General features: G+C 36.1%; 1 protein-coding gene across 1 annotated transcript in view; it reads left to right on the top strand.

Annotated features, from left to right (window-relative positions):
- The window catches only part of LOC132792101 (protein pecanex), a 31,540-nt gene extending 5,697 nt beyond the window's left edge, over positions 1 to 25,843 (top strand). The window contains exons 2-5 of the mRNA XM_060801331.1: positions 17,306 to 17,412; positions 20,501 to 20,791; positions 21,257 to 21,319; positions 23,063 to 25,843. Of these exons, the coding sequence (XP_060657314.1) occupies positions 17,407 to 17,412; positions 20,501 to 20,791; positions 21,257 to 21,319; positions 23,063 to 24,355 (1,653 nt within the window). The 5' untranslated portion in view covers positions 17,306 to 17,406 and the 3' untranslated portion in view covers positions 24,356 to 25,843. The remainder of the gene's footprint in view (positions 1 to 17,305; positions 17,413 to 20,500; positions 20,792 to 21,256; positions 21,320 to 23,062) is intronic.

Below are 25,843 nucleotides of genomic sequence, written 5' to 3'. Positions count from 1 at the left end.
TTGTGGTAATCGCAAGCACAAAGCTAATAAAATACTGTAAAATATTCAACAATTGGCTGAGCTTTTAAGCACCCACTCCACAATAATAACAACAACAACAACAAGAGAAGCAATCCCCAAACCATTGCGAACATATGGAGTGCCCTCGACGCGAAATGTAAACCAGAATCACAATTGGCGCCAGACGCTGAAAAGTATGCTACACATAAAGTAATCGCACTTTGGGTGTCTTTTGTATATTGTGTAATGTGTAGCGAAAAAAACGCGTGCAACAAATAAAAATGTATAAGCAAAGAAGAGAACAAACAAAATATCAACTTGACGCGTAACTGTTTGTGGGTGGATAACCATATAACCAGAGTAAAGAAAGCGGATTTTAGGCATTGAATTACCGAGAATGAGAGCGAAAGACAGCGACTGTGAGTGTCTGACATGTGGCAGCCTCACAAGGAGCGAAGCGCAAAATATATTTTATTATATTTACCATAAATCAATATACTTGTGAAGGATCATTCTTGCGTGGGAATCAACTGTGGATAGCATACAAATAACACACACGCATACACACATATATTAACATACATATATTCTAAACTGTAGTCGATTGCGTTTCGCACAGGAAATTCGCATGTTCTTTTTTTTTGCTACTTTTTAAACTCAACTCGTTTCCTGTGCGCAACACTTTTTTATCTAGCCTAAAGCATAATGTTGCTGAAAGGCAACATCAGTTAGCTAATGGAGAATCTAGTAAGGGTAAATCACAGCAGCTCAATGTTGCTTTTTTATATATTTTTTACAGCTCAGTCTCCTTTGGCGAATGTTGACAGTTACACAGAATTTTCTATTAAGTGCATAGTGCATACCTTTAGTTTGCTTTAAAAAATCCCGAAAAGTAATATCTACTTTTGAAGATAACAATTGCGAAGCTATGTCACTCAATTTATTACAATTCCAAACACGTTTTTAATAAGAACAATTGTAATTGAAACGACAATAAAGTAGAGAACAATAATCTCTTTGTGTTGGCATTTATTCATTAAGTGGAAACTTGGCACATAAAAAGATTCAAAGGCAATACAAACTATCATTTGAGTTGTCTTTCACAAAACTATTAAATCAAATTACATTCATTTAGGAACATTTTGCATTTAAAATTATATTTTCTTCTCTATTAAAAGCGTTTGCGGGCACTCGGGAAAACTTTATGAAGCCGAAAGTTTGCAACAGTTTTCATTTGGCAAAAGGCAGCAAACATCTATTCTATTCAATTTCAAATGAATGTGCTGAAACCACAGATTGTGCGAAAAAAAGAAAACGACAACGAAAGCGAAAGCGAAAGCGAAAACGGAGCCAAGCCAACCATAAACTGATTTCGCTGACTTGGCTGACAGTCGTTTTGGCCATTGAATGTCGCACACGCGCCGTCGCCAAAGCTAAAGCCAAAGCCAACTTCAACTTTAACATCTACAGCTCGTTTTTGCCGTTGTCATTTGCCGTTGCTGTTTTTACCCATGTCGCTCACACAAAACTAGGGGGGGGGGGGGGGGGGAGAGTAAAGTTAAGTCTCTGCCACGCTTTTATAAATAGGGCAACACTTGAAGCGTCGCTCAATAGATAACCAGGGCTATAAATTACGCACCAGGAGAAGAATATAATGAGCAAAACGGATGTGGAGGCAACGTAGGTAATTACGTAGGTTTATAATTAGCATTCAGATTACAGCAGCAAAAGCAGATGAAGCCGGCTGCGTCGCCGGAAATGAGCAGAAAATCGTTCGCTCGCTCAATGGGAGAAGGAAAATAAATGCATGCAATTATGGACAAAAATTGCAAATTAATTGAAATGAATGAGCAACTTTGTGGCACAACATTAACAAACAACAACAAGAAGTAGAAACTCACACACAACAAGCAAACAACAAATAAACATTTCAATTATGTCGCTGTGCGAAAACTTTTTGCGGCAAGCGTTTCAAAAACTTTGATAATTAAGCTCAATGGGCGCCTTGAGCATGTTCTCTTTATCTCTGTCTCTCTCTTTAGTAGAGCACACAAACGAGTGCTTTGGTAATTAGCAGACAAAAGTCTAAGCAAAGCGAGCAAACTCAAAACAAATGAGCCAAAGCCAACATAACAATAAATGCAATGTAGACAAGCAGAGAGAGAGAGAGAGAGAGGGGAGGAAGTCGGATATCCAGCATTGAACAATGGAAATGGAACGGGAACAGTGCCAGCAGGCCATTTCCGGTAGACATGTATGTGTGTGTGTGGGTGCGGCACTTAGCCGCCAGGGGGCGCCACTTCGCTTGTAATGTTCGTGTTTGTTTGTGTGTGTGTGTGGGTGCAGCAACAGTTTGTTGCTTTGTTTGTCCGTTTGCCAAGACAACGACAACAACAACAACGAAAACGTCACGCTCATAAATTTTTAATTAAATTGTTTTTTAGTTTGTGCCAGCGACACTGAACAGGAAAACGCACTGATTGCCTTTCTATCTGCCTGTAAGCGTGTATATGTGTGTGTGTATGTGTTATCCTTTGTCTTGTATCCTTCGACATATGTGTATACTCAAATATACTCGAGCTCTTAGTTAACTGAGCTGTGCAATTGCTTTTGCCGTTTGTTTGCCTTATTCTTTCTGCCTTTTTGCCTTGGGGGCAAATTGAGTTGTTTAACTTGCAATTGAGCGGTCCTCGAGGGTTCAAGTTGCTCGAGTTGCTCAACAGCAAATCCAGTGAAATCACATTAATTATTTAGTATTGACTACACATTGCCAGTGAAATTAAGTATCCGTCCCGTTGTTCGCACACCTGAATCGATACCTGGCAGCGATTGCTCGTGCTCAGCTTTTTTCTCCCCTCACTCAATATTAATGGTCTTGAATATCATTCGATCAATATGAGGAAGTTGATGCTCTGTTATATGTTGAATTCTCAATTTAAATCTCGATTGTCATTATGACAGTTTTATAAATTTCATCAGGAAGAAGTTCAAAGGTCTAAGTCATCGGAAACTCTTATTAAATAAAAGTTAAAAACATCGGAATTAAATGGTTTTAAATTGTCAAATGTTTATTTAGTTTTCGGTTGAAAATAAAATGATTTTTTTGGCTTACAATGAAAGATAATTTTAGTAAATAATTATTAAAAAATCTAATTAAAATGCTGATAAAGCAAACCATTTCAAAGCATTACATTTATTTAGAATTATTGATACCAAATTTTATTTGTTTTATTCCGATAAAATGGTTTTTTTAGTTTCGAATGAATAGAAAAATAATCTGATCGTCGATCTGGTTGAATTTAAATAAAAATATAAATTCTGTAAAGGATATTGGGAACATTTTATTATATTTATAATTCTTGACAACAATTAAACAATTTAAATCTGCAAAAAAGTGTATCTATTAAATTAAATAAAATATTCATGAAATTCGGATTCATAATTCCAAATCGTATTTAATTAAAAGTATTAACGATGTACATAAAATTCAATAATTGTAAAATGTTTTCTTAATTTTGAAGGACAATTAAGCATTTATATAAATAATTTAAATTTTAATATTAAAATTTATGAATTGTATAAGACAACCTTTTTAATTTTAGCGAACAACATTTGTCAAATTGTCTATTAAATGAATAAAATATTCATAGTAAAGATTTAGATCTTAGCCTTTTAGTATATCAGCTATTTCCTCGCTTAGCTTCCCATAAATCAAATCAACTGTTAACCGAAAAAGTTTTAGGAAAAAGCAAAAGAACAAGAACAACGACGACAACATCAATGGGCTCAATTCAAGTCAATTTTCAGGCCCTTATAATTAAGTTGTTTAGGATTTTTTCTCGCCCACGCGCGCGCTCGCTCAAACGCAACTGTCAAACGAAATAATTGATCAAATGAAAGAATATAAATATGTAGATGTGTGTGTGTGTGTTTGTGAGCTCGCATATGTACAATAAATTATTGATGTCTGGGCGAGAACTGCTTTGCAGCACTGTGGGCGTGTGTTAGCCATGTGTTAGCGCCCACACACAATGCGCGCGCTGTTGGCTTTTCTTTTTTTTTTTGTTCATTTTTACGTGTGGGCCATGAATGAAAGTCGTGGGCTGCTAAAAGCAGTCCTTAGAGCTTGCAGAGTGCTAATGGAATGGTATTAGAGGTGGAGAGATGCAACTGTGTCCAGGCAATCGGGGTCACATGATAAATGATATCGCCCGGCAATTGCGGTCAAACAGCGAGCGAGGCCTCTCTCAAAACTAAAATTAACATAATTTGCCTTTATAATTGCCTGGCAGGCGACGTGAACAGCGGTTTGAGGCACAAAAAAAATAACAGAAGCTGACTTTATGTTTGTGTTTTGGACTTGGCTCTCGGGCTCGAGTTTGAGTTCGGGTTCAGGTTCGGGTTGCTGCTGGGTAATTTTGCATGCAAATAACTGGAAATTAGTGTAAGTGCTCACTGACATGCCACACCGTAGGCGGCCAACAGCGCTCTCGTTCCACTCTTTGCTGCCCCCTGCCACGGCCTGTTGCAAGGTAAGCAACGGCGACAAAGATAAACAGACGATGGCGAAATGAAGTGGCAAGCGCTTAGGCAAATGTTGCTGAAGCTAATAAGCTCGCTCGTATGTGGCGACATATAGCCAGAGGTTGGTAAACAACGAGTGACTTAGTTAACTGATTTGTGGCAACGAACTAAGCTGCTATAATTAATTTAATTTTGTTTACTTCAAAACGATGTACGAAAATATAATTTTCTAAACCTCAAATTCAAATTATAGAAAAATTTCAAAATTTAACTATTTAAATTGTTCAGAAATTTTAGTGTTAAAAAAAAAACTATAAATTCAGTTTTTGTAGCTGAATCAATTGCACATTTAGAATATAAAAATTACTTTTAAAATATAACTACACAAAATAAAAAACAATTTGCTATTTATATTCTACTTTTTCATACCAAACAAAATTAATATAAGACTGTAAAAAATATGATTATAGTAAAATAGTCATATTCTTAATTGTATCTATTTCAATAATGTTTGCTTTTACTACACGTTTTAAAAAATGAGAATTATTTGTAACATATAAATGCAAAATATATAACTACCATTTGCCATTCATATCGAAAATTATTCAATTCTCTGCTACAACTGCTACTGACAGTTTTATTTATAGAAAACGCTTACATGCTGTTTGTTTCTACATTTCTAAAACAATGCACTCGGGACTCACTTCGACTACACATTTATTATTTATAATTATTCCCCAAAAAAAAACAATTAGTCCTGCTGTGCAGAAAATGCAATAAATTGCACGGTGTTAACAGTGCAATTTTATTCACAATATCCGGAAGCTCGTCTATTGGGTGTTGTGTCCGCCCCAAAAAAACAATTACTACAAGCGAATACCTTTTTAGCAGCACGGCAGCAACCACCGAAATTACTCTGCGAAAAGCTAATTAAATTAATTAAAAATGCAAAGCTAGCCAGTGTGAGAGGGAGTGCGAGAGAGAGAGACAACGCGGCGTATGCGCAACGTCACAACTGTGACGAGTGGAATTTCATTTATACTCACGCCATTAGCAAAATGAATGCCCGTATGCCAGGCATGGTTAAGGACGAACAAAAAAGGAGAAAACAAAATAAAGAGAAAAAGGAACAGCAATTGGCCGATTCCCGAGCGGCAATGTTTACAGCGCGTTGCCGCCGTGCATATTAATTGCCTGTTTAACCAAATTAGGGCCACAAAACAGTGGCACATTTTCATTTGTGCTCTTTCTTTTTTTGCTCGGTACTTTCCCGCTTTGGCTATTAGCCACATTTCACACAATTAATATGTGTGAGTACGGTGAGCAATGCAATTGCATGAATTATTATACAACCGAGTGCTGCGTTGATTTAAACAACAAGAAAACATCAAGTTAGCAGTTTAACACTTTATGCAATAAATTAAAAAAAGAAGTAATACATCATAAAGTTCCATTGAATTGCTAGGGACACACTCGTATCATATATTATTTATACTTTGGTTGACAAGTGCTAAAAACTCATAACACTCTTAAGTCATAAATTACTTTTAACAATTTATGCAATACATTTGTACTCTTGAAAAAGTGAAGTTGCATTCATAATACTAATATTATATAATATTTACACTGATGTTTACAAGTACGTTGTATAAACTTCTAGTACACTTTAGCACCGTATGCAATAAATTATATTTAACAATACACTGTACATCTTTGTATTCTTAAAAAGAGTTGTAAAGCAACTTTAAGTTTCATTCAATTTCAAGGGAAATACTCAAATCACATAATACGTATACTGATGTTAACAACTACTATAAACTCTTAATACTCATACGCACCGTATGCAATAAATTACTTTTAACAATTTGTGATATACATTTGAACTCCTTAAAAAACGAATTGAGACAAAAAGCAAGCAAAATTCTCGTATCATATAATATTTATACTGATGCTAACAAGTAATCTATAATCACTTAATACGCATACGCACCGTATGTCAAGAATTATATTTAAAAATTTATGCTATAAATCTGTACTCTTTTAAAAGCAAGGCAGTTTAAAGTTTCATTCAATGTTAGGGAAATCATATAATCATATATATATCATATAATATTTATACTGATGTTAACAAGTACTATAAACTTTTAATACTCATACGCACCGTATGTAATAAACTACATTTTGTTGTCAATTTTATTGTTTAGCAAATAAATAAGACATGCCGGCGCCTTTTTGATTCCCATAACTGTCAGCCCTACTCAGATTCTCTAGGCTGAGGGTAGCCTCAGTCTCAGTCTCTGTCTCTGTCTCTTTGCCCCGCTTCTGCCTGCCACTGAGTTTGAGTTTGAGTCATGACCATGTCGGCGTTTGTGGCTCGCACTATAAAATGCAACAATGTGAGAGAGGCACCGACAAATAATGTCCATGGCATGCATGAGCATACACATTCGCAATTCCTAGCTGACGTCCAAGCATGTGCAAATTAAATTTTCAAAAGTGGGCCAGGAGCAAGGCCACACAAAATATAGCACAAAATCAAAGCTGAATGTCGAACTGGAACCATACAAAAAACACACACACGAGAGAAATTCAATTAACCTTAGGCGAGGCATTCTGCACTTAAAGTGTAGAAGCTCAAGAGCCCTACAGACGTTGTTCAAGGATACACGAAACAGCGATAAAGAATCCCATTCGCATAGATGCAACTTTCGCGTGAAAAGTCAAACATTAACGAAGCGGCAACTTTGATGAGCACAAATGAAAACAATTAAAAGAGCCAGATAAAATTTGCGAGGCGATGGGACGTTCCATCGACGAGCACTCGATAAGTTTTTTGAACAAAAAGTTAAACTCACTTAATTGAATTGAATGCCAAACTACGTTCCCGATCATCAACATTATCGTGAAGTGCAGTCGGTTGTCTGCTTCGAATGCAAGACGCAGTTTCTCGTTCAATATGCCAAATGAAATGTGAAAGTTCTCGATTTGTGTGCGAGTTTGTGTCTGTGTTTGTGTGTTTGGTTTGTGAGTTAGATTATGACCTGGTTACCACGCCATATTAGCGTGTCAAAATGACATCAACTTAAATCACATTTTTGCCATGGCTTGTGCTATTGCTGCACCATAGACATGGCATAAAACGATAACGACAACGACGACGCCAAACTTGCCAAGTCACAGGTCTATAGCGACAACTACTACGTTCGGATGTGGTGGAGAATGTGGAGAAAATGGGGAGAAAGTCTTGAATCAACTGAATTTTATGATTCCCCTTAACTTAATTTTGATTATACCTGAGACCCACTACGAAAGAACTAACAAACTACGAGCAAGACAAACGAGCGCGCACCGTGAAACAAACTTTGCCCAACAAATTTTGCAACTTGACATTAAAGTCATGACACCACGACTTCTACTTAAAATTTCGATTCACATCGAGTATAACTCGCATGAAGTTAGCGTACTTCAGTGAAAGAGGCATATTTGTAGGACGAGAATATTACATGGAACTTTGTAATGCCTGTTTAATATAAAGTTTAGGTAAAGTTGTAAGTAGCTAAAGAGAAATTTAAGAAATGTCTTCGATTTTTATTCAAATTAGTTAACCATTCTATTTATATTTATCCTTCGCTAATGTACAAAAAATTAACATATTAAGTATTTTGATAATTAGTAAATTATTATTTTATTTTGAGTCAATATTTTGTTCATTTTGAGTTAATTTTTTTGTTTAGTTTATTGTAAGATGTTAAGGAAAGACTAAAACGAAGCTTAACAACTTTTATTTTTATATAAATTTGTATTTCGTGTTATATGTATATATTCTATCCTTCCTTATTACATTAATAATTGCGATGTTTGGTATTTTCATAATTAGTAAAATATATAATTATTTTAATCTTGTTCTATTTCAACCTTAAGTTTACCAATCGAAATCTATTTAATTTAATAAATATGAAGTTAGGGAAAAGTATCTGAGCTACGAATTGTAGTTTATTATCCACTGAGACTTGATAACCGTATTATAAAATCTATATATTTATAAGCAATATTAATTTAGTAAAAAAATTTTTTTTTGCTTAAAGACATTTGATAGAATGCATCTAGAACTTATAATTTTTATTTTGCTACCTTTAATATAGAAATCTAAAGTTATAATGTGCAATCAATATGTTCTGAGTCTTTAGAATTTATCTGCATAAAAACTAAAGCTAAAAAAAAACATTTTCGAACCAATAATTTCAGATTTCAATCCATCCATTTATTATGTGTCATTATGACCGTATTGTTAGCTTAGAACGCATTCGAGAAACAGTTCTTAAAGACGTATAATTTAATAACTTATCTATTCGCTGAATCTTTAGTAGATGACTCGAAGAACCCCTCGCAAACTGTTGACTACCTGTTCAAACTTGCCATTTGTTTTTATTGAATTTCTACACGAGACTGCGATACGCCGTCTGCTCCCATTCCTTGCCATTTCCTCCCTCCTCCCTCTTTCTCCGTTGGGGACGTAGTCGTGGCAACTTTAACACATTGACATTTGGTTTATTAAGTTTTCGGGGCGGTGTGGAGAGAGACGTGAGCGTAGTAGACGGCGCGCCGAGTTGTTTAACTAATGGGATGAGCATTAAATATAATCGCTGTCGTTATGCACATGGCTTCGATTATCGAAAGCGATTTGTGCGAATGCGTTTGCCGTAGCTTAAACGTAAATGAAAATTGGTCGCACGCTGCAGGAAACACAGGATAGCTTCTTTATAGGCCATTGACTTTGACCTGCATTCTCAATTAAAGGGCAATTTATCAAAATTTCGCATGCCGCACGCCGTCTAACTTAAAAGCAGCGAGCGAACAACCAACATTTTGGGTTGGCAACAATTTGTTGATATTATTATGGTTATTTCTACAGTAGTTGTTGCTTAAGTTTCTTGGTTTTTTTGGTTTTTTTTTTGGCCGGCAGGCGCAAAAGTCGCCGCGTGCCACGCATAGAAATTGAGTTGGCCCTTGAAGTCATTGTTGTTAGTGTTGTTGTGGCCACAAAATGGTTGGCGCACAACAACACTTAAGTTTAAGTGACTACTCGAGACTTTTTGAGAGGCAACAATGAAACTGTGGAACTGTGGCAGCTGTGGCTGCGGCCAAGGCAGGCGAGAAGCAAGAGGCAAGAGGCTGAAGCTGAAGCCGACTGAGGCTGAGTCGTCAAACTGCGTGACCGGAAAGTGTTTGGCGTTTCCGGTTGACGCAGCCGCCAAAGAGCTGTGGCAGGTCGCAACGCTTGACAGTTCGTTCGTCGTTGACGCCGAAACCGCAGTGGCAACATCAGCCGGAAGTTTGCCGCGTAGACAATAACAACAACAACAACAACAACACGGAGAATAACTACTGCCACAAATCGTGCACGTGTATGCGCCACAGGAAATTCCATGCAACAAAACACAAATCGAATGCGACACATTGGCCCTCTTAATACTCTATTCAAAGAGTTGTTTAGTTTTGTGTAGGCAAAAAATTAAAACAATCTTAAAAGAATAATACTAAAAAATATTTATCGAAATTAAACATAATTTGATTTGAACTGTCCATTAATGGAAATTGCATTATTTTTTCAATATATATATATTTGGAAAAATATCTTATTAATGAAAATGTTTAATTGAATACTATTTATAAAAAAATTAAACTGTCGATTGCTGAAATTTACATTTTTATTTCAATATTGGATACGGAAAACATTTAATTTAAAAATATATATATTTTATGTGATATACTTTTAAGTTATTAATAAAATCATTTTTAATTAAATATTATTTATAAACATATGATTATTGGAAATTTGATTATTATTTTAAAATATGGATATGGATATGGAAAAGCTGAGTATTAATAAATATCTTATGTAGCATCTGTCATATATTTTATTTATGTATATGTATTTATTCTACAACTATTCATAAAATTTGAATTAAGTCTCACCTTTCCACTGTTTTTTGTTTATTTTTTAGTATTGTTTAGTATTATTATTATTATTGTTATGATCTACCATATATTTTATTGCATTTTTATCAAGTAAATCATAATCATAATCTTTAGCAATTTAATTAATTCATTTTACGAGTATTTAATCAAAGCAAAAATGCAATTCATATAATATTTGTGCTTTTATAGACAAATTCACTAATTAAATTAGATAAATATGAAATAACTTTGTATTTGTATTTATGTTCTTATATATTTCTGAGTAGTCAACTCAAGTCTATTGCCAAATTCAAAGTACTTTGATACCAAAAAGTAATGTAGTAGAGCAAACACCGAGGCAGCGAACCATATGCAGAGCAGAATAAGGAATTAAGTTGCTTCTGGGCGAAAATTCGCCACGTTTCCGTTGAATTCGACTTACAATCGGTTTGCTGACCAGACCAGAAAGCGGCAGCGGCAGCCAACGCGAAAGCCGCAGCTAAAGCCAAAAACCAATGGCAACAAATGTCACGTTTCAACTATAAAATGTGTTAAAATGTTAATACGGGCTGAACAGCTGAAGAAACTATGAAAAAGAAATGAAAAGAAACGAAACGAAAGGAAACGAAAGCCGCAAAACAGGTCAATCTACTCGCAATTTGTATTGGATGCTTCTTTTCAGCGAGTTCTCCGCCATTTCCCGTTTGGCATGCAAATTTTGAAGCAAGAGAGAAAAGAATTATCGCGACGCGAACTTGTATTTGTACCTTTACATTGAGTTTATACCTCACTTACAAAAGGAAGCTCTCTGCCCATAAGGTAACAGCGTAAAAAATAAGGTAGCGAGTGCGAAAAGAAGAATGAAAGAAAGTTAAGTTAATTGCTTTTGCATAAAGCAGCGAACGAGAAACAGCTGTGCCATTTGCCTGCCTGCCTGCCTGCCAGTCTGGCCAAGTGCAAGGGAAAGTAGCCAGCTAAAAAGAAAGGAACAGGCAACAAGAACTGCAAACAGAAGAAAGAGAGAAACGAAGGAAAGTCAGAGCATCTAAAGCTACCAACAGCCTGCCAGTTGAATTGGCGCTCAAGTGTGCGGAAAAATATTTCCATTGGCTGATTTACGCGGCTCGCTTAAAAGAAAAGAACCTGAAGGATGTGCAAGTCGATACTGAAGTCCTTTTCAAAGTGTGTGTGGATAAACAGCATTGTGAGCGAGATTAAAGCATACAATTTCTTATAATCTATTACTCAGCACTTTTAATTTGTGTGTTGAAATCATGTTAAATCTAGTTGCCTTTCAGCTTCTGAATTCGGAATGAATCTCAAAAGAGAGAGAAAAGCATTTTCTGATTAAACTAGCTAAAAGAATATTTTGTAGTTTAACTGATAAGTTGAGCTTATTGAGCATAAGAAGTACAGCAGCCTTTGATAACAAAACCCAGCACGAACAGGTAAATAGAATGGCAAAAAAGTTGGCATACTTATACCAGATAATCCCAGATTAATTTATTTGATGTGAAATCTTCTTGTGCTGACAGTATCAAAGAGGCTGTAAACAACAACAACAGAAAACAATTTTAAGTGATTTTTAAATGCCTCATCAACTAAGCGGTTTTCCATTTGACATTTCACTCATGCAACGCTTATGGTTGTCCTCAAGGATTACCGAGGGGAGGAGAAACACTGAGCTTAAGTCGAATAAATTGCCGGGTTTGAGGGTGCAAATTAGTTGCAACGCTTTATTTCGAAAGTTAAGCTATAAACAAATTACGTTTGGGTTGGGTAAAGAATAAGCATAATATGCATCATAATAGGAAGTCAAATGGGAATCTCTATGTTATGTTTTTATCCCCCGGGTCAACGTCCGATTTGATTAGGTTAACCCAACTTAATTTGACAAATTAGGGTTAGAGAGTCGCACAACAAACTAGCAGCTCCCAAAGGAGCAGTTAATGGGTCCTTAAATTACATTCGACTTGGTACACAAAATATATATCTTGTGTACACACATACACACACAGTACAGGTGTGTGCACAGAGGGAAACAATGCTCACTTACTAAGTACACACACACTAAAGCTGTTTCATTTTCAGCGCTCGGGAAGGTAAACGACTTTGGCGTTGCCCGCTAAAGTATGCAACAATAATTTACACATGAAAACGTATGCAGTGCACGAGTAAATTTGCAAAGTGAGAATAGAATGTATGACTAGAAAATGCTCCTTACTTTGTTTCTTAGAGAGAATACCTAAAGAATTTATATTTTCTTATATTTATATTAAAATAAAAATAAAGACTTTGCATAGAACTCTGCTTACCGTATACTTAATATAATAAGGCATATGAATTACAATACATTCGAGACATAGATGGCGCCAGTTGAAACTTTAATGAATGTATTAATAAATTCTAGTGCTTAAGAAAACTACAAGACATTCGGAAAATAAGCTTGCTTTTGTATTTTGTAATGTATAATACATTAAATATACATTCGAATTTATTATTTTATTGCAACAAATTCACATTTCTTATTTACCACTCTATAATATCTTTTTGTTTTTTAATTGCGTTCAATTTCATGACTAATTGAATCAAATGTAATTTTAAATTAAATCACAGCAAATTATAAACAAAATTAAGCTGCTACTGATAACGATTTCCCTTCATTTATATTTAATATGCCCCTTGAAGCACACGCTTTGCAGAGTAGAAGAAGCACATTATAGGCCACACGGGCTATATAAATAATTTACTCAAACACGTATATGTCTTTGTCTATGTGTGTGTGCGTGAGTGAGAGTGTGAGAGTGTTGACTAAATGGCGTGTAATAAAAATTCAATTGCTTTGTCTGAGCCGGCTTTGTTTGGGTCTTTCCTAGACTCACAGTAAAAAGGCCCACAAAAAACAAGCATAAACAAAAAATCTTATCACGTGTGCCATTCAATTAGGAAAAGGCCAGACAACGCAAATGGCCAAAAGGGTTGATGGACAGGTCAAGCGATTATTCACTAATTATTCATAATTGGTGCTTATTAAGTGTAATTAAGGGAATCCGACAGACAGCGACTATGAATTTGCTAAGCTGTCAATAAATTGTGTGTATGTGGTTTGTGTCTGTGGCAGGAGTAGCAGGATACCACGACAACAGGCAGCGATGTCCTTGTCCACACGCACACACACACACACACACACACACACACAGAGAGAGAAGCATATTGTCTATAGCCCTGACCTTTGGCATTAGGAAACGGGAACTGGAACCGAAACCGAATTGGCCTCGGGCAACAAATTTGCTTATAATTCAAATACATGCCGAAAACGGCAACAAAAACAAAGCAGCAAATACACAAAAAACAAAAAGCCAAAAACACAAAGAAATACACAAAATAAAACAAAACCAAAACCAAAAACAAAAAGAAGCAAAAAATATATATATTTTTGTATGTACGAGGAGCGTATAACGAGCGGCAAGAAAAACACGTTAAGCAAACACGATAACGATACTATATAGTTAGATATGCAGATATGCACGAGTATGTGCGAAACAAGGACAGCAAGGACAACAAGGACAACGTCGGCATCGGGCGACAAGGCGTGCACACAGAAGGAACACAAGAAATTTATTTCAATTTAAAAATTTTCGTCACGCGCAACACAAAAAGCGAGTTAACAGCTCGCCCCCGCCTCCTTCCCCTTCCCCTTCTCCGGTCACCCATCCAAAAGGGGGCGTGGCGATTTGTGTAATTGCTGGCGTGCTTTGGGCGACAAAGGGGTGATAGCTACAGAATCTAAAGTAGTTGGGGACATGGAGTGCAGTCGTTTAGTTTATGCCATGACATGCTCCAAGGACGCCGCCGCCAACGGGGCCGCGGCGCAACTAGAAAGAAAGGACATTATCGTGACAGGCATTGGGTTAAAAAAAAAAGAGCAAGCGAATAGAAAAAAATACAACAGTAAGTTGATGGCATTAGCTTCAGTTGGTAGTAATTGAAACGATACCAACGATTTATGGCTGCATATATTATTGATATGTCTCGCCTGGGGTACAAGGCGATAGCAAACGAATCCTTGACCATGGTCAGCACTCTTCACCACTTCGCCACCATCGCTGCTTGTTGACATCAATTGACATGGCGCACAACAATGGCAATTGCAATGTGTGGCCACCCGGATAGCAGACCGCAATCAAGGACACCTCAAATCGGACTTTTGAATAAACGAGGCACAGCAACGTGCATGTCGCAGCTTAAGGTTGAGGTTGAGGTTCAGGTAGAGGTTGGGGTTGAGGTGAAGCCGCCATTGAGTGAACCACGTGTTGGCCTTCAATTGACATGGAATGCAACAAGCAGACGACGGCATAAACGTTTCTTTATTTTTTCTTCCATTCTTACCTTTGGCCAACTGCCAGGCTTCCAACTGTGAGCTGCCAAGCTACCAACTGGCCACTGAGTGGGAATTGATTCTCGCGGACGGGGGGTCAGCTCAAGTGCAACTGCTTACTTACTCTGTGGGAGCTGTCAACTTGCTTTGTTGTGGCTTTTCTTTTGCTTCTTTACTTTTTTCTTTTCTTTTCTGCTTTTCCTTTTCTTTCATTCGAGCTTCTTTTGTTGTAGTTGTTGGTGAAGCCAAGACATATGGTGGCTAGACAAGTGGCCACAGCTGGACAGGAATACAGAGTGGTCTTGCCTTAAAGCTGTATCAAAATAATATAAAGTACTTAGTTTGAGCTAAACAAGTTAATACCGAAAGCAGCTTAAAGCAAGGCAAAGCACGATACAATTCAAAGTGTAAAATACGATAAACTTTTCTATTAAAAATTCAATTACAATTCGATGGCAATTTGTGTTACACAGTTGAATAGAATATCACAGATGTGACCTTATTAAATGCATAGCAAGAAATATTAACAAAGTTATTGAACAAGTATTTAAAAGCGGAATGAGAAAATATAATTTTTGAGAACAAACTTTGTTAATACAATTTATTTATTGATTAAGTTTGTAGGCCTAGGAAATCACAATCTTCTTGACAGTTTTCATTTAATTTCAATATGATTTATATAAAATAAATCAAGAAGTTTTGTTGGTTACTTAAAACACATTTCATTTCAATATGTTTAAACTAATCTAATAAATTTGATTAGCTATAAAAATTTCTTAAGGATATTAAAGAGAATGAATCTTTGTTAAAAATATTAGAGGTTTATTTTCTATATGAAAGTCTAAATTTTTAAAGTTCTTCCAACCGTTTCTTACTCAACAAAATTTATATGTTTCCGTCATTGTTTTTATTGCCAATTTAATCTTTTTAAATAAAAGACTAATTTTCTAGTTCTCTTTTCTCTTCTCATAGAGTTCACCCACTTGTTAATATCTTTTATCATATTCTAATAAACTATTCAAACAAAAAAGATACTAAAAAAATAAACTGAAAAATGTGAAGCCATCTTTCGAGAAGAATTATTTTTTATAGTTACTATAGGAAAACGCGCAGGCCAATTCCAGGAAGTATTATATATTTTACCTTTTTTGCTAAGGACCAAGCAAGCACGCAGCCTTGCAAGTTATTTAAAACTGAAATGCTAAAGACATAACTGCAGCTATTATGCGAACAATAAAAATTTGCTGAAGGACACATATTTAAAATAGTTTATTACTTGGTAATTGCATGGCAAACATGATTACTTGAGGGCATTACGAGGATGTGCAACAATGTCATAAAACACTTGCATTCCAATTGCAATTCCATTGCCAAACTTTGACAACTGTGCACACTTAAGGGGACGACCTTCAAAGGAGCTTAAAAGTGGCATCAAGTGGCATATATCCTACTGGGCAGCCATTAGCATTGGACCAGAAGCCGGAGCAGCAACAGAAACAGAAACAGGACAAGTGCAATCGATGTGAAGGCAACTCTGACGACGCAATTGCCAAACTAATTATAAGCTTCAAGTACAAAGACTAAGCTCTAATCACGCCAATCGAAGGCAACTCACAGCGAGGGTCTGGAAATAGACAGAGAGAGAGAGCAAGGGAGAGAGGTAGCTGAGGAAGGGAATGAAGAACAGAAGGAGCAGTAGCAGACGATACTGATTTATGCTTTCAGGCGTCGCAAAACGTTCATCTGCGTTCATGTGGTAAATTCGCAAAGACTTTGCCCTTCAACTTGACCAAGTGAGCCAATGGGGCTGGCAATGGGGACGGTGACTGTTAAGCCATGTGAGGTTGTGAGGTGTGGGGAGGGCATTTTGATGAAGGGTTTTGCACATATTGGGGGTTTGGTCATGTGTCTGCATGTTGTATGAGTCAAATGTCCTTGTCAAATACTAATGGCGTCGTCGCCATTCGCCATTCGCCACTCGCCATTCCTCATTGTCCTTGTCGTGTGTTAATGTGTGACAGTCAAGGCGCGTTTCCTGCTCCGTCAATGACGATGACGATGTTGTCGACAACGCCCCGCTTTCGCTTGCTTCGTCTCTCTCTCTTGTTCTTTTGCAGCCAGCAGAAGATCCTTTCTATTTATGCGTTTCGTCGGCTGCTGCCGAAATCGAATAAACCATGTCAAATGTTTGTTTGTGTGCGGCGAGTAATTGAAATGTGTTTCCTCCATCCTTTTCTTTCTTTCTTTTTTTGAAGGAAGGTTTAGGCCAGCTCCTAGGAGGATACATCGTGCTTTCATCCATCCTTCTCTCTGTTGCAGACAAGCATCACGACGATGACAGCGTTGCACATTTTATATTTTCATTTTAGTTTTCGTTTTTGTGTGTTTTGTGTTCCGTGTTTCTGCTTTACGTTCGTTCATCACAATTTGCTTCTTTTATTTCAGAATTTATGCCTCTGCAGTTTTCCATCGATTTTCGTCTTGCGCCAACAACAGACTGGGGATGAAATACCAAACACATAAACTGGATTTGATATTACAAAAATATGCAGGTAACAATGTCGGCACTTTTTTCTCATTTGTCTTGCTCCACAGCAACGGAAGAAACGAGAAACGAGATGCTCAAAATATATCCTCAACACTATTAAGCATGCATTATTTAACACAAATCCGCGCATTTTTCGTTATTACTTAAAGCTGCATACAAAGCAAGCATTTAAAGATGTTCATACATTTTTTTAATACGGTTTAAGCAATTATAACTGAAACTTATATTAGCAAAGAAGTTGGATTAGGTTTATTTTAATATACAAAATTATATATAATATATTAGGGTTGATTATAATTTAACTTCATCGGAAATTTAGCATTTGCTGTACAAAATGAGCAAGAAATTTGTATAATCTTATATTTATATATTTATATTATTTATTATAATTACTGCAAGCTATATTAACTGTGTGCTATACACAATTTTTCGATTTATTTATTTGTTTATACTATATATTTAATACTTATTACGAATAAAATTAGTTGAATATAATTTAATTAAAAGCTATAAATACCTCAGAAATTTACCAAATATTTTACAAAATTAGTATGAAATCTTTTCATTTTGTTGTATTTTTTATTATTTTATTATTTTTGCAAGCTATGAAATATAATTATATTAAAAAATTGTCTTCAAGTTGTTTATTTTTTGAAACATTAAATAAATTTGTATAAATATTTTAAAGTAACTTGTTGAAAATATAATATTTTACGAACTAGAATCTGCGAAATAGTTTTACACAATTTAAAGGCTTTGACTTGAACACAAAATCAGAATATGCTAAATATTTGTACTAAAAAATTGTTGCACAGATGATATTCAGTCGACTCATCAACATCAGAAATTTAGCAAATGCTTAAATATGAGCGAAAAATGTTTGATTTTCAATGAAAATTTTCATGTATTCAGAAATTAATTAACAAATAAAGCAAATGAAAATGTATATTCATTAAAATAAAAGTGAAATTCTTGTAAATGAAGCTGTACAAATATCGTGACTAACGTGCAATGCGTTCGACTGGAGCTGTAATAACTGTGGCTTATCGGTAAATGCAACATGGCGGCGACGAGGCACGTGGCACGTTGCCTCCGCGATAAGTTTGTACTTCCCTTTGCCATTTGTTTTTGTTGTTGTTGTTGCTGTTATTGTTGCTGTTTTCGCTGGCAGCTCACATTTGTCAACGGCAGAAAACAGCAAAGCACACACACACACACAAACACAACGGCTCACACTCATATCCGTTGAGAGACCTTTCACACGACATACACACAAATTGCAATAAGAAAGTCAGACAACAACAACAACAAGAACAACGAAAACAACAAATACAAAAGCTCTCGTTAAATTGAAAAAATAATACACAACGAAACGGTGCGAGCAAATTCCCAAATGGAGAACCGCCGTCAACCGAACATACAACTAAATACATACATACAACTATATACACACACACACACTAACACAGATGCAGAGATGGCAACACAGAGGAGTACACTTATACTCTTACAGCAACAGGGCAAACACAAATATTTATTGGCATTGAGCGCAAAATGCATTTTGGTTTATTTAACACGCATACATCGAAGCCCACACTCTCTCACACACACACACACACACTCATGTAGGTAGACAGACGCCCTCACAATACACACACGCAGAGACTGACACGAGTACAGCTCCAATAAAAAAGCGAAGGCTGAATTTAAAAACAGTTAATGTATTAATAAATGACAGCAGCTGCTACGCTCATACGAGCATGCAAGACAAGATAACGCAGCAATATAACATGATAACCGATACAGTGAAACTCATATTGCGAATATACAAATAACAATTTACAGGAGAGCTTAAATTAATTCATTTTAGCAAATATTTCAAATAAAGCTGAATACACCTAAAAACGTGACTTGATATTGATCTCGCAAATTTGAATAAATTTAAAGCAAATGCTTTAATGATTAAGTTGATAAAATACTTTATTTCACATATTTAGTTCACTTCTTAAAAATATATATAAAAAAAAAAATATATATATAAAAAATTATACTTAATATGCATAATTTCAATCATATTAAAACCTTAAGGCATTCCCTTTTCAAAATTGTGTTATTTCTCTAAGTAATTAAAGTTTCATTTAAAAATTTTATGGTTTTACATAACTTTTTTTATATTTGTATGAAGGGTATATCTGTTTGAATTGAATAAATTAGATTTATTTAGAAATATATTGAAATGTATTATTTTTTTAAATCAATACCGAATACAATTTCTTATTGCAATGAAATTAGATACATAGAGCGACTAAAGCCTTTTGGCTATAATTAAAATTTTAATCTTCAATCAACAAATGAAATAAATGTAAAAGCATTTCTTTATTTATTCATTTCATTGTTTCTTATCACAACAAGCTGCAGCTTTCACTAACATTTGAATTTAATATTTGTATTCTAAACTTCTTATTCAGTACATTTAAATATGTAAAAAAAAAGGCTTCTCAACTTGAAATTGCAGTTTCAATTTTTTACTTTGGCAAATGAGTATTTTTCAGTTACATACATTAATAATAAAATAATAATAAATTATTATTGCAATTAAATTATTGCTAGCAATACATCCGTTTTAATTTAATTTTAAATATGTCAAAAATAATAATTTGCTTTGACTTCAAATTGCAGTTGTATATTTACTTAAGCAATTTGAATATTTTTTAATGATATATTTATATAAAGTAAATATTTTACATAGTAATATTTCAAAAATACTAACATATGCCATAATGAAAACATAAAATGATAACTGTGTAAACACACTCGATGATTGTAAATCAATTTGCGAGTTGCGCCCAAAAGTATGCAATCTTTTTATGCAAATCCAATCAACAACCATTTTGGCCGTGTTATTCAATGTGTGTATTTATATATATGTGCATTCAATGAAATTTGACAATTTTGTAGCGCAGTAGTGTTTAAATACGACAAATTAATTGGCAAATTGGTTTACACAGTTGTTCGACCATATGGCTTAAAATCACAGAGCAAACGTCGTTTATTTCGTGGCATTAATCGATTTGGTTTGCGTTTCGTTGCAGAAACAAGAAAAAAGGCGCGAACTGCGCCTAAAGCGATTCTGGCGCTCGCCAAAGACAACATCCTCGGACGATTCGACGGGATATGAGAGTCCGACGCGCACAAAGCCGGCCAGCAGCGATGCCCAGCGTTTCAATCATCTGCACTACACCAGCCTCTCCCAGGGGTCGGGCACCACATCATCCTCGAATGCAGGGGCTGCCGGTGGAGGGGCAAATGGCGGTGCTGGCACGGCGTCGACAAGCAACAAACCATCCTGTTCGCTACCGTTACTACAGGTGTGGCCCAGCCAGGTAGGCACAAACAGACGACGACAAACAGAACAAAAAAAAAAACAAAAGGAAACAATGAAACACAGTTCACACAGTTATCTCTCTTTACTCTCTCAGTCTATGAGTGCGTGCGAATGTGTGTGTGAGTGCCTTAAAGTGATCTATGTGTGTGAATGTGTAAACTGTGTGAACAAAGAGTTTTGCTGCTGTTGTAGAAATATGATTTCTGTTGTTTCCGTTTCCGTTACAGTTTCTGTTACTGTTTCAGTTGCAGTCTGCGAGGTTATGTTGTGCGTTTTGTGTTAATTTATTTTCAAACTTTTCTCTTTCAAATCCCTGAAAAAAAAACAAAAAACCAAAACTCAAAACAAACCATCTACTACTACTATACAATGTTTCTGTGTGTGCGTTGCGTGTTTGGTTTGGTTTTGATTGCTGGTTTGCTGGTTTACTGGTTTCCTGGTTTGTTGCTGCTGGTTTTGGTAGCCGCTTTTGCGCCAGGAGGGCTTCGTACAGTTGCGTCGTAACAGCGGCCCCGAGGGCCAGCGGGTATGCTTCCGTTCCTTTTTTACTACATCAAGTCTCTCTCTCTTTCTCTCTCTAGTCTTCTCATTTTACTTACTCAACTTACTTTCAACTAATTCTATTACTACAACTAAATCCTAGACTTTTTTGCATGCCTCGATTAACATATTTAAAGCAAACGAGCTCCCATTAGCTCGCTCTACAAATTCTATTTTTGACTAAATTGTGTATAGCATTTTTTAAGCAAACCTACCCGTAATACTTGAGGTTTTTTGCGTATATTTTGTATATCAAGTTTTTTTCAAACTAGACTTTTATTGGGCTCTTTTGTCGAATTCTTGTATAACTTTTTACTTATTTATATATGCACAACATAAGAGGATTAATCGATATTAATTGCAATAAAATGTTAACATTTTTAAAGAGCACTTCCTTTTGCTGCACATAGAATCGAAACTTATGAAAATATAAATCAAAAGAAGAACATGTTGTAATATGTATATTAAAATGAAAATATGTTTGCCTTCAATATAATTTAAACTATCACAATAGATTTTCAACCAGAAAGAATATTTTTCAAAATGCTGATGAATGTGTTGTATATATGTATTAGAAATAACATTTTTTTTACTATCAATAAAATGCCAAATAAATTATATTTTTAATCAGAAAAAAATCAAATTTTGCTGATAAATATGCTGTAAGAAAAATATTTTTTAGATATCAAGAAATCTTAATTATCAAATTTTATCAATAAATATATAATTCTGCCGAAGAAAAACCTTTTATAATTATTACGCACGTAAAAATGTATAGCATTAAAAAAAATGGCGATAATCAATACTTAATTTACAACCTGAAAAAAACAAATCAAATAATATATAAATATATTAGGGAGGGCATTTGTTTAGTTACCTTTAAAGTAAATATTAAATGAATATATAAATATTAATACAATTCAGTTTACATTATCAATCTTAGACTTTCAACGATAAAATAATAAATCAAGTAATCCAATACATAATTTTAAATATCATTAAAATTCTTTTTAAATTGGCAACCAGAAATAATAAATTAAATAATATTGAAGAACATGTTCTAATATACTACACAAGAAATTATTTTTAATATCAATACAATTCTCCTTAAATTATCCACATTTTTAACTAGATGAGTATAAATTTCGAATTAAAATATTCCTAATCAAAAAACTTAAGTTACAAGTTCTATAAAATCATGTTGTATAGTAATTAATGAACAGCGAATTAAGAGTATTACATATTTTATGTTCTTTTTCAAATACAACGGAAACTTTTTGATTGCGTGCGGACGCGAAAGCAAAAAGTTTTGGCAAAAGTTACAGAAAGTTAGTTTGTGATTTCTGCAAATCTGAAGAACAAATTTTTCTTTGGCATTTCGTTGAATATTTATTTTGAGAGTGCAGATGAAACACGACACCAACAACTGTGTACATATTTTATATCAATATTTTGTATTAAATTTGTAGATGATATCGATTAATTCTCAGTTCTACACAGAGTCATGTGTAAGTAAATCTCAATCCCTGAACCCACACGATTCTCACCATGTAAATATGCAAAAAAAAAACACCAAAAAAGTCACCGAACTAATCTCAATCCTCTAACAATGAAATGCGTTTCCCAGCACCGAAAAAGAAAGCTTAAAAATCCCCCTTAAAAAAAAAGAAAAGATTTAACATCCGAAAAACCTTGCACTTTGATTATAAATTTCATTGGCTGTTTACAGGATTCACCGCGAGGCGAAGCGGACGGACAATCCTTCATCTTTCCCGCCATTGTGGAGACCAGTGTGGGCGCTCCATCGACGAGCAGCAGCAGCGGGAACAACAACAACAGTGACATCAACAACTCGACAGGAAGCAACACAACAACAACAGCAACCACCAGACGCAGCAACAATCATCTGACACTGAGCACAGAGCGTCGCAGCTCGCTGTACTGTGATACTCTCCATGCCGGCGACTCTGGCATCGACTCTGTGCAGGCATCGCCATCGCCAAATGCATTCATCGCACCGCCGGGCATCCTTGGGCTCCCTCATGGCCAAACCGGAGGCGGCTCGTGCCATGTGTCGCCCACAAGCACGCCGACGCAGGGTTCGCCAAATTTATCGCTGGGCCGGCGGCACATGAGGAACAGCATCTGTGTGGTGCCCAGCGGGAGTGCGGCAGCGAATTATCGCCGCAAATCGAGCGCATTGTTGCATCCGGATCATGCACGTCTGTTTGCATTGCGCATGAAGCATGCAGCTGCTTTGGAGAGGGCGCAAACGTCGCCGGATCAAACATCGATCGAGGATGCGAACGAGTTTCACGACAACGGACTGGCGACGAATATGCGTTTGTGCTCGGCCTCGTCGTCGACGACGTCGTCGCTGACATCCGTGGCAGCGGTCAGCCTGGGCGGGGGTGTGGCAGCCGCTGGCGTTGGCGTGGGCATGGGCATTGGCATTGGCGTTGGTGGGCTCGGCTGTGGCAGCAGCGGTGGCATTGCCACCGCCAGCAGCGGCGCCTGCTCCTCCTCTGCCTTTGCTGTTGGCGCAGGCGCGGGCGCACAGCAGCGCGTCTCCGATCCCTGGCTGCAGCCGCAATCCGATCGTGATTCACGCCATGGCGGACATCACCACCATCACCACAATCATCATCATCAGCAGCACCAGCAGTCGCAACAGCATCACGATGGCCGTCGCCGGTCATCGACAATGACCGCCCGCTATTCGCTGTTCGATGCCCTCGATCTGGAGTACGTGCTGCTCCGGGCGGCGGCTCGCGGCTCTGTGGGTCCCTACTCGCTCAGCGAGTCCATACACAAGCTGACCTTCACACAGTCGCTGGCATTCCCCGCCCTCGCACGGGGTCTGGCCACGAAGCGCCGCCGTTCGGCAACGCACACCAGTTCCAGGCCGCTGAATCCGCATGAATCCGGTTTGAATACGTGCGCCAAAGTGGTCACCGCCGTCGTCCTGGTGGCCATCTCGTTCATGGTCTTTTTGATAGTGTACAAATTTGTGCGCACGTGAGGTTTGCTCCTGGCCCCGACGCCAGACTTTGCTGTCACATATCAGACGAGCAGCAGCAGCTACGAGTATCCGCATCCGGATGGAGGCGAGACCACATCCACATCCTCGTACTCGTTCTCGTCCACAACGGCAGGCCGCAGTCTGGGCAAACATTTGTCGGGGTTCAGGAGCCAATTAGGTGTCAAAGAGGCGGACTTTCAGTAGCAGTCGGAAATTGTGCGCAAAGTGCGGTAACGAAAAATTTTGTGATAAACTTTTCAAATGACAAGCAAATTTCCACACACACACACATACAGATAGAAGGCTTACAGTTAGGCTTGTAAATGTTTCAATTGCAGTAATAGCATTATCATTATCAATAGTAAACATATATATGATACTATACTATATATAAATAACAATTATTTTTATATATAATTAATTGTAAGCGCTTCAAACCGCTGCTAAAAAAAAAACTCGCGCGCGCCTTTAAAAAATCGCTGGTAAAAAACGCGCGCGGCATTTCTCGCATTTCTTAGAGCGTAGGAGACGTTTTTTTGTAATAAATATAACAATAAAATAACTATCGAATAAATTCATTTCATTATTTAAAGTGCCTAACTAACTCTTGAGCTATAAATATATATTTCATTTTTTGAATATCGAATTTAACCTTTTACCAGAAATCTTCATTGGCAGCAGCTTCGTTAAGAAATTTATCAACTTCAAATAGTTTTTTTTATTTGTATTCAACAATCAAAAGTTTTTTAATCGCAATTTTATTCATGTAAATTATGTGGTGTTGAAATTGGTTATTTTTTACCTAACAAATTGTTATTAAATGGTCATATGAAAATTTATGTGGCTGAACAAATTGGAGGGAGCGGTGAAGTGCAGCGTGAATGAAGGCAAATTTATTATTTTTATAAAAACGTTTTTTATTAAAAGTTTGCATAAATTAAGTTCACATCAGTGGCGTTGAGTGCATTAACTTTTATTCACTTAGCACATTGATTTTTAGTCAAATGCATTTCGACTTTTTTATTCGTTCGTTACTTTTATTAAAAGATAAGTAAAAAAAAAAAGTACAGACGAGAGTGCTCGACTGTGAGATACCCGTTAGTTGTTTTGAGTAAAAGCAAAAGAGTGCGGTATTATTCTTAAAATATACCGAATTAATATATCGAAAAATATCAAAATATACTGAATGCTATATAAAAATCCTATTACATTTAAAATATATCAACAAATATTTCGGTATATTTGGTACATAAATATACTTTCAAACTCAACATATACCATAGAGTTCAAAATATGCCAGATTGTCAAACAATGCAACTAAAACCCGATTGCTGAAGCTGTTTTATGCTACAAAACTGAATTCCGAAGTAACTTCTATTAACTAATAATAACTTTCCTTCTACTCTGAGGGTGACGGGTATAAAAAGATATTTTGCATGAAAAATTTGATATAAAAAATGTTCAGTATTTAAGATATACTGAAAATTC

The sequence above is a fragment of the Drosophila nasuta genome, chromosome 3 (assembly GCF_023558535.2).
Source record: "Drosophila nasuta strain 15112-1781.00 chromosome 3, ASM2355853v1, whole genome shotgun sequence".
Classification (NCBI taxonomy): Eukaryota; Metazoa; Arthropoda; class Insecta; order Diptera; family Drosophilidae; genus Drosophila; species Drosophila nasuta.
Note: the sequence above shows the minus strand (reverse complement) of the source record. Positions and strands in the feature narration are given on the sequence as shown.